At 43.2% G+C, this 12,463-nt stretch overlaps 1 protein-coding gene and 1 non-coding gene across 2 annotated transcripts; both read right to left on the reverse strand.

Annotated features, from left to right (window-relative positions):
- Positions 1–1,036: 1,036 nt before the first annotated feature.
- LOC118754834 (helicase domino-like) lies at positions 1,037–11,703 on the reverse strand. Its single transcript, XM_036489708.1, has 8 exons — positions 11,177–11,703; positions 10,328–10,962; positions 9,681–10,264; positions 9,237–9,423; positions 9,033–9,169; positions 8,622–8,808; positions 5,523–7,754; positions 1,037–4,841 (listed from the first exon to the last, which is right to left on the reverse strand). The coding sequence occupies exons 1-8, from the start codon at positions 11,604–11,606 to the stop codon at positions 2,718–2,720; spliced, it is 6,516 nt and encodes a 2,171-aa protein (XP_036345601.1). The 5' UTR covers positions 11,607–11,703; the 3' UTR covers positions 1,037–2,717.
- Positions 8,469–8,574, reverse strand: LOC118754835. The gene has a single exon (XR_004994946.1). It is a non-coding gene; the product is annotated as a small nucleolar RNA Me28S-Am2589 (small nucleolar RNA).
- Positions 11,704–12,463: the final 760 nt, after the last annotated feature.

The following is a 12,463-nucleotide window of genomic DNA, read 5'->3' on the forward strand; positions in this document are numbered from 1 at the left end:
TGTTGATCGGTAAGGTCAATTTCTTACTATTTACTTTTTTACTTTCGTTTGCTTGTACTTGTACTGTGGTAATCTTCATTTTCCAATAGGCATAAACTGCTTGGTGGAAATGAACTATAAGTCAACAATGGTTTAACTAAGCACTGTGCATTAGGCCCTAAGTCTGCTTCCATCTGAAAAAGCTACACTTGAAAAGCTACACTTTTTTGATCTTTTTATTTTATTTTAGTGAAAACTCGGCATTAGCCCCATTTTTGCAATTTCGTGTTTTTACTGAAAAATTGCATAAATGTTCTATGGACGCCCACTACCCAATTCCTATGTAGAATTGCTCGGTGATCCCGAAAATCGAGCTATTATTTTTTTTTTTCTATGGATACGTTTTCGAGATATTTTCAATTTACCGTTTACAATTTACAATTTACAATTTACCCGAGAACAAAAACCAAATTAAAATTTGTGATACAGCGTTGCCAAAGGGAATAAGTCAGCACTTTTTTCGATATGACAATTTGGATGATCGGGTTTTTTAAAGGAACTCTGTTGAATTTGCTTCAAATTTGCTATATCGAAAAAATGCCAACTTATTCCCATTGGTAATTAACCCTACCCTTTTGGAAATTCGGTGTTGGTCGATTTAAGTTATTTTGTCAGAAATCAATGTTGAATTCGGATATGCAAAAAAAAAGTATCAACAAGAGAAAAAGCTATAAGGAAAGAATTTAAATTTTTTCGCAAAAATTTGCTTGTCAATAAATTTAATAATTGTTCTGTAGAATTATGAAAAATAAATTCTTCTAATTTCTAATAATGCTGCGTGCATGAAATGCGTATAATTTAAACAACATAACCTCAATTAAAAAAAAAAAAAATCAACTTTTTTTGCCAATACAAGCATAAAATATAAAAAATTCAACAACATAAATGAATGTTAACAAGGTAAGAAAAAAATGTGTGTACCCGATACGGATATGCAAATGCTGTTATGATACACTTTCGAGAAAAAAGTAACTAACACTACTTTTTTTAATTTTTTTTTCTTTTTCTATACTCGTATATGTATTGTGTACCAATTGATATTTTAGGCTTAATACATAAAGTCGATTGCTAAAATAAAATCTAATTGGAACTATGGAACGCACAGCGGTCGCTTTTGTTAATATTTTATTTCTTGTATTTTGTTTTTGCGCACACAGCAAATTTTACTATGAAACGCAGCATCTAGCAATGGAAGTAAAGATTTGCGATCGTCCAAGCGCTGTAGCGCTTTATGCCAATACAAATACAGCGAAAATAAGTGACTAAACACTTAATAAAAGTTTGACGAGCTTATGAAAAAATAATAATTAAATAGCGATTTCACATGTTGAAACAGTTAACTAAAACGAACAGAAATCCAAGTATTGCATTTTTGCATTCAATGTCTCATAGTAAAAGCTGTAGTACTGAGTTTCTTTCCACTTTACTTCCGCTTCAAGCCCCACCCTCTCTGTCTCCGCCTCTCTCTCTCTTTCCATAAACATTGTCAAATGATAATTTTCACATCAATCACTATAACGTTAACTCCTCTAAACCTTTTTTATTTCTTGCCAACTAATTTGCAATTAAGAGTGTCCCCTAACTACCTAGCAATTAAACATACATATGTATTTACAAGATTTAGCATTGGATTCGCTTTTATGTATAGTTTTTTTTTTATATATATACTATTTTTACAATTAATTGCATGAACCTGTATCTACTTTTAAATATAGTGATTTCCTCAACTGAACGCCGTTTTGTGTGTGTGTGTGTGTGTGTGTGTGGCGCTTGCACGTTTTAACCTTTTTCTCTAAACCACCCACATTAAAAAAAAAATCGCTCGGCCAAGGGTAGCTTCAAGGGTGGGCAAACAAAACTTTCAATTGTGCACGCACACACTCTCCTGCGGCTCCCTAGCCAACTTCCAGCGCATGCGCGTGCGCATTCATTGCGTGAAAGTTTTGCCTGCCCGCCCGCTCGCTTGCTCAACAATCACTGGCAGAGGCAGGCAGCCAGCTTGCAATAGTTTATCCTATTAAAAAGACCACAACAACGCACCACAATGCACAACAGCGATAGATGATACAGTGTCCTTATAATACTGTCTGTCTCCGTACTCGGTACATCATTTTTAGCAGCGCGCTACAGCATCAGCAGCAGCAGCAGCAGCAGCATGAAATGACACTAATCGTCTCTAAATAGTCTTCTACTATGTGTAACCAAACGCGTTAGGAGCGGCGATATTGTTGCATCATGTCGGCCCATTACTACTCCTTTTGGCTGTCACTTTCGCCATCGTTATCGATCCTGTAGAATCCATGCTTGAGAGCGTACTATTGTCGGCCAGCGGATCGAGTATTTCTCCTTCGTCCGCTTCTGAGCTGGCGTCCACGTCAGCAGCTCTGGTAGTTTTCGTGGTTTTGAGCAGCCAACGGTGTAATGTCGTTGTGCCAGTACGTATATTAGCAGCAGAAACGGCGACACGCGGCTTTTGTTGCCGTCGCCGATGGGTCGTTGCTGCATTAAGTTTCAACGTTGTTATCGTCGCTGCTGCCGCTCGTCTACAATTCGGCGTACTTACAACTGTTGTTTGCACAGTCGTACTCACTGGCCGAGGTTTGTGATTGGAGGTGGCATTCTCCGCATCACTGTCCATCAGGTGCTCTTCTTCGCCCATTTCGTCTTCGCATTGCTCTCTACTCGCCGCCGCTTCCGTTGCCGATGCGACTTTTGTTGCGGCCACCACTCGACCACGTCGGTTTTGTGTTTGTGTATCTTTTTTTTGCCATTCGCGTGGCACCTGATCGCACATCTGGTAGCACCGGACTCACATCTAATGTCCACAGATTGATTTTCACCGCACCGCGTGAACGCGTACGCGGACTGTTGACATCGACGTGGTTCTGGTACGCTGCAGGTGTTAACGTCACATTCGTGGCTGTGGCCTTAGTTGCCGACAAGCTGCTATTTGCCGTACCGCGCTTTGTCGCCGAGGCGTTCAAGTGCGCGAGAGGCGTCTCATTTTCATCGGAGTCTGATTCGTCCGACACGTTGTAATATGTCGAGTTCGTCATAGTGGTGTCCTGTATTTGCGTGTGTGCATTCCACACGTCCAAACTGTTTGAATTGGTGGGCGCCTCTGAATCGTTTCGTCGTCGTTCATTCACAAATGCACGTGTTCGCGCGTCAGTTTTCTCATTTTCACTGTCGTTATCGTTAACGTTATCGTCATTAGCATTATTGTCGCTCACATATACGATCTCTTCATCCTCATCTACGTCATCATCGAAGTCATGTTCGGCAGTATCGAGCACTGTTACATAGCTGGAGGCATCATTCTGACTCTCCTCGCCCTCGGCAGTGGCGGCGGCGGCACTTTCGTCTTCAGTGATAGCAGCTGGCGGCGGCGGTGTAACATTGTTAGCCCGTGAGTTGTACTTCCAGTGCGGTGAGTATTTCCTTGGCGATTTTTTGCGCGCAGTCTTTGCTTTTTCCTCTTCTTCTTCACTCACGTCCTCTTGACTTTCTTCTTCCCTCAAATCTTCACTGCAATGGCTATGTGCGCTGTCGTAATTCATATTCTCATTTTCCGTATCGTCCTCTTCCGCACTAGCCGCTGTACCAATATCTTCCGCAGCTTCCCGCTCACTATCGGCTTCAGCTTCGTCCTTATCACTGTCGTCTTGGATATGTTCGCTTTCACTGGCCGATTGCTCGATCTCCTCTTTATCATCGCTAGCGGCTACTTCATCATCATCCTCCTCTTCTTCGTCCTCATTATCATCACTTTCGCTTTCTCTGCGGCGATTAGACTTAGACCTATTTGCACTCGCATTCTTCTTCGGACTGTTGCGCAGTTGACGCCGCTGAGCTGCGCTTCTGTTCGTCAACTTTTCAACTGGTTTTCTCTTGGCTGGGGGTGACTTTGCTGCAGCAGCACCACCGCTTATTTTACGCTTTCGCATTTGCGTCGTCGCAACAGAATTCGCTTTGAGCCGGAGCAAGCGGCGATTCAGCAGTCTTTGATTTTTCACACCCGTCGCGTTTCTCCTTACCCCCGCAGCAGTTACGCGTTTATCATTTGTCGTCCCATCGTTCGACAATATATCGCAATCTGTATCTGCTGTTGTAGCGGCTGCAGCTGCTGCCATTGACGTGCGCGTTGTCTTTCTAGTGGATTTCACTGTTGTCGCCGTCTCCAAATCATCTTCCGATGCTGTTGGTGAGGGCGACCTCTTTGCTCTGCGCATATTACTACCCTTAGCAGAACCTTGCACACTCCTCGCTGGTTCTTTCTCACGCTCAACACTATTACCTCTACTCTTACTACTGGCATTGTTGGCCCTGCCTGCTCTGACTGTTTTACCACGCAAACATTGATTAGTCCCTCTACGAGTTTTCACTGGTGCTCGCCTCTTCGACATATTACTATTCTGGCGTGCTCTCACCGCACGGCTACTTGTCGCCAGAGTAGTAGCAGCCTCACTGCTACGCCGGCGCCTATCAACTTTACCTCGCCCTAACTGTTTTTTAAGTACTCTTCTGTTCGACTTAATCATAGCTTTTCTTCTAATTGTAGATCCTTGATTTTTATTATTAACCTGATTGCTTGCGTCCTTGCGATTGTAGGTGAGCATTTCATCAGCTTCAGCCTCCTTTTTCAGCATCTCCTCTTCCTTTTGCAATGCAGCTAAGCGGTTGGCTTCCCATTCGCGCTTTTGAGCTTCGATTTCTTCCTCGGCTGCACGCAGTTGTTCGGCGGTCCATGCTGCACCGGTTTCTTCAACGAAACGCATAGCGTAGCGCTCGATTGGCGAGAGCTGTGGAATAGAACGAATGTTTTTAGTAGATTAGAGAATATAAATTTAAAGAAAATATGCATTGCTCTAATTTTCTCTACCGCTTTTTCTCTGAACCACATGAAGGTGAGAACCTTAGAGAAATCACCTTGGAGCTAACTAACTAAGGTTTGTTCGTCCAAAATCCAGCAAGAATTATCCAAAACTCAAAATATCAGAGAGTAAGAAAAAATTCTCTCAAATCTCTCTCATGTTGAGAAACTTGCAAATTTTGCAAGGCAGAATGCAACATTATTTCGAGAAAAGAAAACGCTATTAGTTTTTGAGTGATGGATAATTTTTTGGTCTGCACGAACGCGATTTCGTGCAATTTTTTGCTCGACGAACAAACCTATAAATACAGAAATGTAAAACGTTGAGTGATATAATCAGGCGTTTATATTCGCTTTGACTATGTCTGAACGTCGTTGAAGATTTATATTAGCACCAGACCACCGCGTCCAAGCGAACTTAAAATCGAATTGAACAATTGGAAGGTTAATGCCGTTATTGTGTTACAGATAGGGTGAGTTTTAACATTAACCCCTTCATTATACAGCAAACTGCTATCTAAATTCCAATTCATATTTCAAAATAACCAATACTATTTTAATAATTGCCCGTTTCTTCAACCCGTAACAGTACATTCTAACATACACTTACCTGCTTCACGAGATTTTGCATTTCCAAATCCGCTTTACTCATCTCCGCTGCTGCAGCGCCGTCTGCCGTTGTCGTTTCATCAATGGGTATGGTCTCATCGAATTCTGCCAAGTCGGCAGCCGCCTCCGCCTTCGCTGTCTTGGTTGCCTGCACATCCTGCTCGTCTTCGGCAGCAGCTAGAGCGCTCTCAAACGCACGCAACGACTGCTTTTCCGTCTCAATTTCACTGCCCAGCTCACTGACAATTGCTGCCGCACTTGCTGAAGAAGTCGTTGGTTTCTCCGCACGACCGCCGTTAGCCGCACCAACAACTGCAGCTGTTTCGCCGCCATCTTGATCGCCTTGTTCCAAATTGAAAAGATCTTTGATGGTGGAACTTTTGAAATAAGTGGTCGTAAAGTTGCCACCTTCGATCGCCATATCGCTTAGCATGCGCTTTTGATTCGCTTTTTTTAGTATATTCACTTCGATTGTTTTCTCAGACACCAGCCGATAGATGTGCACATCACGTGTTTGACCAATACGATGGCAACGATCTTGCGCTTGCGCGTCCATAGTTGGATTCCAATCGGAATCGTAAAATATCACAGTATCCGCGCCGGTTAAATTAACACCAACGCCACCGGAACGTGTCGACAATATGAAGCAGAAAATGCGTTTGTCGCCATTGAAGCGCTCCATTAGCACTTGACGCTGTTCGACGCGCGTCGAACCGTCTAACCGCAAGTAGATGTGTCCATGGTAGTTAAGGAATGCCTCCAGCACATCCAACATTTTTGTCATTTGTGTGAATATCAGCACACGATGTTGTCCGGATTTCAGTTGACGCAACAGCAGATCAAGGGTTTGTAATTTGCCGCAATCGTATTGTATGAGACGAGGATCTGGAAACTGTGTGGTCATCGCTGAGATGACTGGATGCAGCAATGTCAGCTTGGGTGAACAATATTGTGCGACAGTGTTTTCAATTCTACGCTCACGTTGCAAACGTCCCGATGTGAGATGCTGAACGTAGAAGCGTATGCGCGGCGCACACGCCGGTGGCACATAGATGACGAAATTGCTGAAGGTTTGTCGCAGATCTTCAACGCGCTTCTCATATGATTTGATTATTTTGCTGAGCGTCCAGCAATCGCGCCGCGCCATGGCTGTACAACAGTTGGTGTGACTTCGCGTTTGCCAGCTGGAGTACTCCAGCGTCTGGCTCGGCCTCACACATTTCGTCAGTGTTGCGCGACAGTCCGCCCCATATATAGGCACACCCTCTATGCAGCGTCGATTCACAGCTGCAACCAATTTGAGGCGCGCCAAACGCTGCTCCTTACGCTTTTCCAGTATTTTTTGCATATTATATATTGGATCGGATTCCGACGTTTCGGTTCCTGCAGTTTCTGGCTCATCAACATCCATCGCAGCGTTCCCCAAATCGTCGGTTCCTCCAGTATCGGTGGTGGTGCTCTTCACCTGCTGCGCAATAGTGGTTAATAATTTCGAATTTTCCGGCTTTGGCTTAATGCTTATGCCGCTCTTCCCACTGCTACCCGCGCTCATAGCGGTTAAACTGGTATTGCCACTGCCGCTTTTGCACACCAACGTTAAACGGCTACCCGAAGCGTTACTTCCACTCACGGTATCGCTCAACGAACTGCTACCAGCCGAAGATGTTACCAGGAAATACGGCTTACCGCTGCCATGCTGCACCAGCTTGGCGATTTTTGCCGCAGGTGGCGTCAAATTAGTGCTCGCTTGTGGTGCGACTTGTACGCGCGTTACTGATATGCCCGAGGCGGTGCGTATGCTACCACCAACACCACTGCTGGCCAGTGAAATGGCCGCCGAAGTGGATGTTGAAGGTGCCATCGACAAGGCGGGCAATTTGGACGTGTTAACGGGGTTTATATTGTTCAAACGCTTTACAAGTCGCAAATTTGCTGTATTCGTTTCACGCAATGGTACTACTTTCTTGCCATCTGTACGCATAGCAGGACTAGCGCCGACGCGTACCATAGCCGTGCTGTGCTGACTCAGATTCTGCTGCACTTGCTGATCGCGTACACGTATGTAAAATTTGAATTTGCCACGCGGGCAGGGTGGTGGCGGCGCCGGTGCACTGTCGATTTCCTCAATTAGCTTACGGGGTGGCTCCAGAACGCGTGACTTGTGCGAAACGTAAGCAGTGAGGGTGAGTTCCAAATCAATTAGAAGTAAATTTAACGAATGCAAATCGATGCGCTTAAAAGAAAAAAAAAACAAAACAAAAATTAGCACGTCAGCGTACGTATGCAATGCAATTGACGTTTTGGAAGTCAGCCTATCTATATGTATATGTGGTGTAGTGGTAAGCAGCGCGCGCTTCCACTCAGCAACGCTTGGGTTCAAGCCCTGGTCAAAGCAACATCCCAAAAAATATAGAAAGAGGTTTTTTATTAACAGCGGTCGTCCCTCGGCAGGCAATGGTTAACCTCCGAGTGTCATGAAAAACCGATTCTCATAAAAATACAATCGCCGTTCTGAGTCGGCGTAAAACTGTAGGCTCCTCCGCTTTGTGTGTCAACATCAAGGTGCATGCCACAAATCGAAGGAGAAGCTCGGCCAAACACTAATATATGTGTAAGCGCCAATCTATTATTATTATATCGCGAATAGTACATCCAAATTTCAATCTTTGGGGACAAATTATAAAAACTCAAAAAATGTTTGCCTAAATTTCTAACTTTTTATTCAGAATTTTTAGAAATATTTTAGGTATTCAATTCTAGCAAGATGTTTGAAGTTGTTTTTGTTGACGGTGCTAGATAATTTCTTCCATATAAAAATTTCAAATTAATAAAATTCTGACAACGTATAAATTACTTTTTGATGATACGTAAAAAACCAGTTTTATCAAATCCTCGTGAGCGCCTAAGCGCATCTATGTTTTTTTCTTAAAATTTACTACACTCTATTACTTTAATCAGACAAATGCCTCGCAAATGCGAACATCCTTTTTATCCCGATCCGCTCAATAATAGATTGGATCAGAATGTCAGTGACATTTTATCATCAGTTTAAATGCTGAAATTGTTAAAAAAAAAAAAAAATGCCATCTCAAAAACATACCGTGAATGGATCGTAATCCAGCAAATTATAAACTAGCCTTGGCGCTTCATAGGTTATGCCTTCCATTTGAAATGGCGAAATGGTTGGACGTACTTCAAACATATTTGGATGATTACAGACTTTACGTAGCTGCATAAGCACATTGATGACACTTAGTAGATTGCCTGTTTGCAGTGTTTCCTTAGTTCTGATGAGAAGATGGGGAAAAATTTAAGGTATATATTGCAAAGGTTAACTTTTTTCTTGGATAAGTGCCGTTTCCTCATGTAGGTTTTAAAATTTATCTCCCCTTCAAAAAATTTTTTCAGCACAAAATTTGTGTTTAAAGGGCAGATAAATTTTAAAACCTACATGACAAACCGACTCTAAATCTCTTACAAAATGGCACTATCAATTTGTCAACAAACTCACTTTGAGCGGCTCATAAAATCTTCATACAAATAGCGTTGACGATTCGACAAGCGACACATTACGACGTGCTCGTATTTCTTGGGCATTTGCTTTTCGACTTCTTTTTTGAGACGTCGCAGCAAGAAAGGGCGTATGACCTGTTGAAGGGAGAGCAAGTAAATACAGATAATTGCGTTAGATGGAAATTTCGATTGACTAACTTACCTTGTGCAGTCGGCTTATGAGCGTTTCATTGTACTCCATGTTGCCTTCAATCATACCGGTCATAGGATTGGAGAACCACTCTTTAAATTCGCGATGCGATGAAAACACATATGGCATTAGAAAGTGCATAAGCGACCATAATTCCATTAAATCGTTTTGTAGTGGAGTGCCGGTGAGCAATAGACGTCTGAAGAGAAATGAATTTGAATAAATAAATTTTCAAAAATTAATCAGCCCTTCTAAAATATTAGTATTAAATTATGTCTTCAAAGCATTTGACAAGCCAGCGCAGATAATTTGCATAGTCTCTTCATAAAAAGAAATGCTTCAAATTATTGCTTTGAGCACCCAAGCGTAGTTCTTATTCTAAGTAACAATTCGAATAAGCACTGATTATGGTGCTAAATATAAGTACTAGGTGTCTATAGATTGCGCACAACTCACCTTTCTGTGGAGAAATTTAGCAGCAGCTGCCAGCGTTGCGACTTGAAATTTTTAATGTTTTGCGCCTCATCCAATATCAGATATTTCCACTTTTTCCTACGGAAACTCTGCTGATCCTGCACCACCAATTTGTAGGATGTTATGCACACATGGAATGCATTAGGTTTTGTCCAGCCCACACGCTTAAGCTTACGCTCTTTTTGCGTGCCATAGTATGTGAGTATCTTAAATGCCGGACACCATTTCTTAAATTCCATTTCCCAATTGAGCATCACCGATGATGGCACGACAATCAGATGTGGACCCCAATTGCCTTTAACGCATGCTAAATGCGCTAGCAGCGCTATCGTCTGAATGGTTTTACCTAAACCCATTTCATCAGCGAGTATGCCGTTCAATTTACGTTCATTCATGGTGACAAGCCAATCCAAACCAATGTGCTGATACTCACGTAGTGAGTGTTTAAGCAGAAATGGCACCGGCGTGACCACATTTGTTGAAGACAGCGTATTACCCTTAGGTTGTATGCTTTCGGCTAGAGCGGCGGCATCTTTAATCATGTCATCTTTGCTGTTGCCCTCGGTCTGCAAGGTAGAAGGAAGAATAGTCTCAATAAAAATTAAAGCACACAAGCCCACTAAACTTACATCTTCCAACAGACTCTTCAGTCCATCTTCCTGTTCATTTTCTTCGCTTACGTCCGAGGAATTCTCTTCGTCATTGGTCTCTTCCTCGTTATCTGACTCACTTTCAGTTTCCACCACAGTGCCTTCGCTGCTACTGGTGTCATTCTCCACTTCATCATCGTCCGAGTCAATTTCCATTTTGGCGCGTTTCTTTGCCGGCGGCGCTGCGCCTCTTCTTCGCGTCAACGTTCCTTTTGGTTCATCAATCTTGCCCGATTTGTACTTTTCCAACAGCTGTTCGACGGTTAAGTCGTTATCCGCTTCCAACTCATCAATTTCTTTCTGATGATCGATATCTTTTTCTTCTTCTTCTTGTTTGCTAATCGTGTTCTCATCGTCATCGCTGTCTTCATTTGCTTCGAACTCGGTGTCGTCTGCGTCATCTTCTTGGCTGCTTTTGGGGTCAACTTCCTCAAGTAAAATTTTATCGCGATTTTCTAAGTAGCCTTTTGGCAGATCTTTCAGAAAATCATCAAGATCCATTTGAGATTCTTTTTCTAAGGCCGCAACCTCTTCCTTGACGTCTGCCGCTTCCTCTTCAGCTTTGGCAATTGTTTCCTCATCATCTTCTGATCCAGATTCTGGACGGAAATCATCTAAAAGAAAAAATAAAAAAATAAGTGAGGGCGCCTGATTCAGCGAAGGGAAACTTCTCCTGACTCCTCGACAATAGTTACTTTTTAATTGATGATATCACCTATATCCTATTCTTAATCTTAATTTCAACTACAATCTCAATTTCCACTAAGGAAGCTTAATCTCAAAAATTTAAGGATCGCGTTGACTATCTACATATATGTATGTACTTACCATCAGACCCATTGCCCGCTGTCTCACGCTTAGGCGATGATATCCTACTGGAATCCATGCTTGGCGCACCACTAGCCCCCGCAGCTGTTTCTATTATGCTTTTATTCATGCCCTCGGCCAGCTGCTGTGAGAATTTCTCTGTCTGATCGACAATGAAGCTTAAATGCTGATCAAGCGCCTTTTTACGCTTCTCCTCGAGCTTCGTATGATGTTTGTATTCCACCAATTTCTCCACATTTGACCAAAACATTTTCACCTCTTTGGAGAGGAAGGCCGCTATCCGCTTTAAGTGTGCCTCATGTGCCTTCTCCGCCTTCTGTGCTGCATTCGCTTTGTCCTGGAAGTACTTCTGCACCATTTTGGCGCATTTCTTGGCAGCATTTTTCTTCCATTTGCGCTCTTGCGCAAAATCCGCTGCCAACCAAACCATCTCCTCTAACAAATAGTCCCAATGTGCCTTCGGGCGGCTGGGCTCTTGCAGTTTTGGCAACCGTTTTTCAGTCCATAATCCCTCTCGTTGTAACTCGGAGATGCGCTGCAGCACATAAACCTCCTGCTTGGCCTTGAACGAAAACTCTTGCGCGCTATTCGCTGCAGCGCCACTAGTGCCAGCGCTGCCGGACGTACTTAGGCTTCCGGCAGTTGAGCCGGTCAATGCGCCACTTGTTCCACTACTGCCAGCAGCACTGGCGGCGCTTGTGACATTACCATTGACGGAGGCAGGCACCAACACGGCGTTGGGAGTTGGCGAGTAAAGTGGCGGAGGCGGGTTGTTGTGCAAAGTGGTGCCTGGGGTGCCAGCTGACGCAAGAGCGGCGCCATTGCCGTTGCGTCGCAATACCGCAGGAGAGCCACCACTACCAATAGCAGGTACAAGCGGTGTGCCACCTAAAGAAAGCCGAAGCGGTTGGAAAGAGGAATGTGGAAACAATTTATTAATGAATTTTAATGAAATGTGAGAGGGTGTAGAGATGCGTGTCATATACGGCTCAGAGACACAACGAACATGCGTTGGAGGGATGCAAAAATCATACAGAACCATCAACAAGCGAAAGGCGATACAGGCAAAACCAATATTTTTATTTTCCAACTACAAAATATAAGAAAGGGAAATAAAGATGGCGGGGTTATATGAAATGAAACAAAAAATAAGGGAAATAATAAAGGAACAAGGTGTTACTGCTATCCACTTTACTCCCAAAGAAATACCGATGCGCTCCTATTTTTTGCTTTGTCTGTCTGCGATAATCTAGAATGATTAAGCTTCTGGATTGTAAGCAATCAATT

This window comes from Rhagoletis pomonella, unplaced genomic scaffold, assembly GCF_013731165.1.
Source record: "Rhagoletis pomonella isolate Grant_MI unplaced genomic scaffold, Rhpom_1.0 Rhpom_scaffold_04719, whole genome shotgun sequence".
Lineage (NCBI taxonomy): Eukaryota > Metazoa > Arthropoda > Insecta > Diptera > Tephritidae > Rhagoletis > Rhagoletis pomonella.